The 6,961-nt window shown below is 42.0% G+C and overlaps 1 protein-coding gene across 1 annotated transcript; it reads right to left on the bottom strand.

Annotated features, from left to right (window-relative positions):
• Positions 1 to 690: 690 nt before the first annotated feature.
• Positions 691 to 2,989, bottom strand: MAGEE2 (MAGE family member E2). Its single transcript, XM_055438376.2, has one exon. The coding sequence runs from the start codon at positions 2,792 to 2,794 to the stop codon at positions 1,223 to 1,225; it is 1,572 nt and encodes a 523-aa protein (XP_055294351.1). The 5' UTR covers positions 2,795 to 2,989; the 3' UTR covers positions 691 to 1,222.
• Positions 2,990 to 6,961: the final 3,972 nt, after the last annotated feature.

Raw genomic sequence — 6,961 nt, 5'->3', positions numbered from 1 at the left:
AACACTCACCTTAACGGCTTGAGTGCAGAAATAAACAGCGCAGCCGAGGTTGCCATTCAGAGTTCCTCCACGTGTTAGGTCTGATAGAGATCCAAGACTAGCTGCCTTCAGGAGAACTATTGTTGATTTCTAAGACCCGCTTTCTGAGAATATGAATCTTTGTTATCTCTGCCACAGGCTTATCTCTCTCACTCTGCTCTTAACTTGAACTCAACATTGTCTTCCTGAGTTTCATGTAAATCCCACGAAGCAATTTTACATACTGCCCCTGATTTCATGGACTAGCCCTCCTTCCCTCCCTCTTCCCAACCTCAGGTCTTACAATAGAAGTCACTAAAGGTTAACTTGTCCCTAGCCCTGGATACTACCTCATCCTCCCCTGCCACAACTTCTGACCACTCCTCCATTTGTGTGACAACCCTGCCCCTTCACTGTCCCCTCCCACAACTTGCAGTTTAGTTGGGAGTTACTCCTGCAAACTCTCATAGATCTCTGAGCTTACCCCTATTACGCCACTTGCCACAGCAATAATATAATTGTTGGTTTACTTTCACAGACCCTCCCCCTTAAGCCCTGGGGCTCAACTGGGTCTTCCTCACCCTTATATTTCCAGCATAAAGCACTGTGCTTAGAGCATGGCAGATACTTAATAGATGTTTGTTGAATAAAATAGTACTTAAGCATGGAGCCTAATTCATTGAACTTTTATTTTTCACTACACTCTGGAACCACAAAGCAAATACAGGTAAATGCCAGTAACTTTTAAAAAATAAAACAGTAGACACGATGGGAGAACATCAACAGACCAATGATTTTGTGTTTGTTTTTCTTGTGTGTATATTATCATTGTTCTTACTTAACTCCTGTATGAGATCATTTCATTGATTATTTCAAATAGTTAAAGAAAAGCTATATATTTTCTTCCACATCATAGAAAGATGTAAATATTACAAATACATTTTATGCAGCCATATGAACTTTTATAATGAAACAAGACAGGAATGACAAATGAGCAATTCTATTTTTAAACACTGATTATGAATCTAATTTAGGGTATATTAAAAGGAAGAAAATATTATTAGAAATGGAATACAAATATCAAGCACAATGTGTACTTTTCACCCCAACCCTGCTCAATTTCTGATTTGGGGCCCCAGTACCCATTTCCCCAGGCCCCTTTAATTGATGCCACCTAACTGAAGTGACATACTTCCCTCAGACTTCACATGGGGCCAAAGAAGAACATGGCAGTTGCCTCAGATCTGGCTCTGGCCTCCTCATCTTCAACAGCCTCCCTATATTGCTCTGGCCAGTCCTGTGGTTGCTTTCTGTAGAGCCTGGCCATGTACTCCAGGGCTTTCATTTTGGTAGTTTCAAGGTGAGCTCGAGGACCCCATAGAAGCTCGTATTCAACTGGATTAGAATAGGAGAGTGGCCTGCATTCCAAGTAGCGCTGTCTCATAAGTTTGCAGGTGATGGCATGCTTTCTCCCTACATCCACACCAAATCTCCGAAGCAAATTCCAGACGTTGGCCTCTTTGACACGGTTACCCATCAGGAAGATCAAACCCAGGATTGGCATCACATATTCTTGAGTGGGTCTCCCCAGGCTCTCTAGCATCATTTGTTCTTCTTCTGATTCTGGTTGCTGGACAAGGAGGTAAATGTGCTCACTGGTATCAACCTCAATCAGAGAGAATCCATAGAACAGATCAAGTATTAGAGTAGCTCGACTGAGGATATTTGGAAACACATCCTCAAATTCTTTGCCAGTGTGAGCCAATAGCTCATCCTGATGTATAGGTAGCAACTCCTCTGTGACATTAATGGCCAACTGGACCAAATCATTTGCCTTATCATTCATGGTGTCTTCTGACCAGAACTCTAAGCCAGCAGCCTGGCTTCTTTCTTTGGCCTTGTCAGCTTCTAGGGCCTTACTATATTCTTCTGGCCAGCTCCAGGGTTCTTCATCATGGGCCTCTGCCACAAACTTCAGGGCTTCCATCTTTGTGATTTCTTTGTGGGCTCTAGAACCCCACAAGAACTCAAATTCAAGGGGATTAGTGCCATAAACTGGCCAGTACTCCAAGAATCGCATACGCACAAACTCAGTAGTTAGGAGATTCCTTGTGTTCCCAAAGGGGATATTGATCCTCTGGGGCTCACCTAACACATCAACCTTTAGCAACAGATCCCAAATGGAGGTCTCTCTTGCTCGGTTACCATTTAGGAGAATGTGACCTAGGACCAAGGCCAGGAGACCTGCCTTTGGCATGTCCAGGGATTCTGCTATCCGATCACTGGTCTGGAGACCCCGTTTGCTGATTAGGTTGTAGGTGTCAGCTTGGGGATCAAGAACCCTCAGAGTCAACCCAAAGACCCGATCCAGATGGGCTGAGGCTCGTCTGAGGATCTCAGGGTACTGATCTGAGTATTCTCTGAGGAACTCCAGCATCTCTGTCTGCTGAATAGACCCCTCGATTTGGCTTTTCATGCGCATGAAATTCACCAAAGCAATCGACCTGTCTTCTAGAGGATCGTGCACCCTGAGCGCCCCCAAACGTTGGGACTGCTCATCAATCAGTACATCGAGGTCTTTTGGGTCCTGCGCAGCCTGGGAAGCGCCGGCAACCTGAGGGTCGACCGGCGCCTGAGGGCTCTGGGGGGCATCAGGAACTATCGTGGAGGCGGGGAGCCCAGAGGCATCAGTAGCCTGCATCTCACCATGGAAGTCGCTGTAATCTGCAGTGGTCTCTGCGCTGCGGTGGCACGCATTCTTGCTTACCAGAGACATGGTTCCAGGAGACAGGAACGGGGAGGTCTGCGATCCGTCAGAGAGAGGATGGTAGGTGTGTTGGCGCCTCAGCACAAAGCCAAAGCCTGAGGCCTGGGAGCTGGGCGGGTCAGAAGTGACAGCTGGTGAGAGAAGCTATCTTCCTACACAAACACCAGCCAGCAATGACCGCAAACCTCACAGAGCTAGGTTTTGCCGCAGCCTACGCAGGCGCAGTCGGGTTCTGCGACGTGGTGGCCACGCCCCGCTCTAAGTCCCCCACTCCCGCCCCCTACTTCTGCCTGGTCCAAGCTGCTGTTGGAGTGGTTCCTGCTACAGTCAAACTTGTTAGAGAGAATTCATGAAAGGCGGTAATAAACAGAGGTAAAGCAAAAGGGTAAGGGATGGGGGATGTTCAATGAAGCACCACAAAGTTTTTCTGTGAGGTGTAAAACTAATAGGCAGTAGAGGATTTGGAGGGGAGGATACTGATGATGAGAATTATTTCACAGATTCATTAATTCATCCACTCATTCAGCACATATTTCTTGGGTATGTGTCACGTGCTAGGCACTGTACTGGGGTACTAGGGGTACACCAGAGTACAAACGTAATGATTATCCCTTTCTGTATAGAGCTTACATTCTGGAGTAGGATCAAACAATGGTAATAATAGTGGAGCACTTGCTATGTGCCAGACACTATTTCTGGTGTTTTCGCTTATCTCATTGAATCACTTAATCTTAACTATGAGGTAGCTACTCTTAATAGTTCTCATTTTACAGACAAGGAAACTGAATCAGAGAGGTGAATTTACCTGTCCAAAGTCAGTCAAAAACAAGTGGAAGAGGTCAGGATTTGAACCTGTCTGCCAGAGTCTCAATAAAAGTACTTTCTCTCATACCATCTGCCCATCACAGATGATTGCTGCTGCTAAGTCGTGTCAGTCGTGTCTGACTCTTAGCGACCCCATGGACTACAGCCTACCAGGTTCCTCCATCCATGGGATTTTCCAGGCAAGAGTATTGGAGTGGGTTGCCCGTGCCTTCTCTGTCACAGATGATTCCGTTCCGTTCCGTTCCATCGCTCAGTCGTGTCCGACTCTTTGCGACCCCGTGGACTGTAGCCTACCAGGCTTCTCCGTCCATGGGATTCTCCAGGCAAGAATACTGGAGTGGGTTACCGTTTCCTTCTCCAGGGGATCTTCCCGACCCAGAGATCGAACCCGGGTCTCCCGCATTGGAGGCAGACGCTTTTAACCTCTGAGCCAGATGATTAGCCCTGTTTATTTAAGGCACTAGTAATTAAAGTAGTTGAAAATATATGCTCTGATGGAGGGACAGTTAACATACGGTACAAACACAGAAGAAGGAACAAGCAATGAATTACAGCTTAGTCTGAAGTGTCTCGGACTGGGGACACATGCCTCAAGAACGAACTGAGCTCCAAGTGATGAACAGGATGGGAAGGATTTATAAGGGCTTTCTAGGCTGAGGGATCAGTATCAGAAAAGGCTCAGAGGTATGAAAGTACAAAATAAGTTTGCATAACACTGGTCATTCAGGGTGGCTAGAGCCATAGTGCACTACAGTAAGAAGGGAGGGAGATGAGGATGAAGGTGATAAGACAGAAATGATTGGATTTTCTGTTTCTTTATTTAGCAGTTGGGGCTCCATGAGGTGAGAACAGCAACACCAGAACAGGACCTGATTATTTAGGTGTTTGGTCATGTGTTTAGGGAGGCATAATTCAAATACTTTGACTAGGAAGAGGGGTCAGCTGTTTTATATTCTGGGACTGCTACCAAAGCAATTGAGCTAAATCCTAGCTTTCAACCATTAGAGTATGCAGTGGAATATTGAGAAGGAGAAAATTTTGCATTTTTCTGCAGCCACAATTGAAATCCTTCCTAAAATTCTTGACAGTAAGGTTGAATTCAGTTATCTTGTGCCCTGAAATTCCTTCAGAGGGCACTACCTTCACTTGAGGGGCCAGGCACTTAAAGCTGACATTGTCTACATTGCAGATGCTTTCTTAAAGTAGCAAAGCAGGTAGCTCAGGAGCAAGCTGGACTAAAGACATAAATTTTTATAGAAGTGAATGTGCATGTTCTACCACGTAGAAATGTTCAGTTTCTGTGCTAATCGTATATTTGGAGAATCTTGTGGAAAGCTGCAGCATCTTTTGAACTGTTGCAAAGGTGTAATTGAGATCATATCTGATGAGATCCCTCATCCTGGTCTTTCCCCTTCCCCAGAAGGACCCCAAGCTCCTTGTCTAAACAGGTACTGCCCAGGGGTAAGTTCAGAGAGGATTTTAAATTCTGCAGTCATTAAAAAATAAAGATGTAATTTCCCCCTGAAATTCAGCTCACATTTTTTTTTTTTTTTGGTGAGTTGAATTTTCTACTACCCCTGTAGCTAATAGATAAAAATAGCATTGAGTGACAATATCTTACCCGTGAAATGACATGCTGATCCCATTCTACAGCATTCAAATTCTTCACCAATTGGTTCCTACCTGTCTCTCCATTTTCATCTTTATTCCCTCTAGCACATCCTTCCATGAAATCTGTTTCTTAGCCACACAAAACTACACTCCTGGTCTCAGCCATTTCTACTTTACCTGTCTCCAGTTCTAGTTCTTGCTAAATGAAAAATGAAGGAGCTGTGCCTGTTGCCTGTGACTATAACCTATTTCATGTTTTCCATCCTAAGTGTGAATGTAAAAAGTTGGGATTATACTCTCCATTCTGAAATTCTTCTGACATTTTCTGACCTTTATTGCATTTTTAAAATGTGTGAATATCTTTCCATACAATCATTTGTCTTCCACATAATTTTAATAAAAAATTTTAACTTTATAATTATGTGCTTTATTGAGATATAATATATACAGAGAAAAGTATATAAATCATGAATACAGAGCTTGATAAATTAAGACAGATTTAAGACACCTTATGACCATTATGCCAATGAAGAAACAAAACATTACCAGCATTTCAAAACCTCCTATGGCATCCTTCCCATCTCTTCCCTCATACTTGTCCCAAGAGGAAACCCCTATTCTGACTTCTATCGTCACAGATTAGTTTTGCTGGTTTCTGAGTTTGGTATATCAATGGAATTATGCAACATGTACTCATTTGTAGCTCTCTCTCATTTTTATTTTACAATAAAACCCCACTATATCTTATTATCCTTGTTGTATATAACAATATTTGTTCATTTGGATTATTATATACTTTAACATTGAATGACTGTACCACAAGCTATCCTGTCATTTGCTGGTGGACATTATCTTTTTATCAGTTTGTGGTTCTTAACAAAAATGCTGCTATGAACCTTTTTATACCTGTCTTTTGGTTTACAGATTCATTTACATTGGAGATAAATCTATGAAAGGAATTACTGTGTGATAAATGTGTGTGATTTCAGTTCACATAGATATTTCCAGAGAGTTTTTGAAATTGTTACAACAGTTTACACTTCCACTGGTACTGTATGAGAGTTCTTACTGCTCTATATTCTTGTCTGTAGGCATGCATGTGTGCTATGGTGTATCATTTGGGTTTTTTTTCTTTTCACTCATATTTAGCTTTTTTTTAAAAAAACTGCTTTTCAGACAAGAGTTGTCATTTGTTTTCCCAGGTTAAGGACATTAAAAGCAGAAAGTTAAGAAAACAGGAGTGCTAGAAGTTAGTCAGAAGACAGCAGCAAGAAGTGATAGTTGGTAGACAATCAAAGGGAAAGAGATATAGAAACACTATTCAAAATTGAATTTAGAACATAGATACTATTCTGTTTGGGTACTCAGTGCAAGGACAAGAAATCTTCAATGTACTAATTGTCCTCAAAATTCTAATTGCATATTATAATTATTAAAGACCTATCTTTATCAAGAGAAGTTAACTTCTGTTTATGAAAAAAATAAATATATATTACATACAGAATTATTAGCCCAGAAAATACATTACATTTAAAAAGTGTAGTCCTCAATGAAATAATATAATTATATAGAAAATTCACATATGTAAACACCAATTCATGACAAATTGGTGCTTGCCAGAGGGGAAGGAAGATTGGAGAATGAGTGAAATGGGTGAAAAGGATTAAGAACTACAAACTTCCAGCTATAAAATAAATAAGTTACAGGTATGTAATGTACAGCATAGTGAATTTAGTCAAT

Source organism: Moschus berezovskii, chromosome X (assembly GCF_049115385.1).
Source record: "Moschus berezovskii isolate FMDL1 chromosome X, NW_MosBer_1.0, whole genome shotgun sequence".
In the NCBI taxonomy this organism is placed as follows: Eukaryota; Metazoa; Chordata; class Mammalia; order Artiodactyla; family Moschidae; genus Moschus; species Moschus berezovskii.
This window is presented reverse-complemented; position numbering and strand designations above follow the sequence as displayed.

Coding starts and splice junctions, on each gene's coding strand:
- MAGEE2 (XM_055438376.2), bottom strand. CDS start 2,794: ATGTCTCTGGTAAGCAAGAATGCGTGCCACCGCAGCGCAGAGACCACT.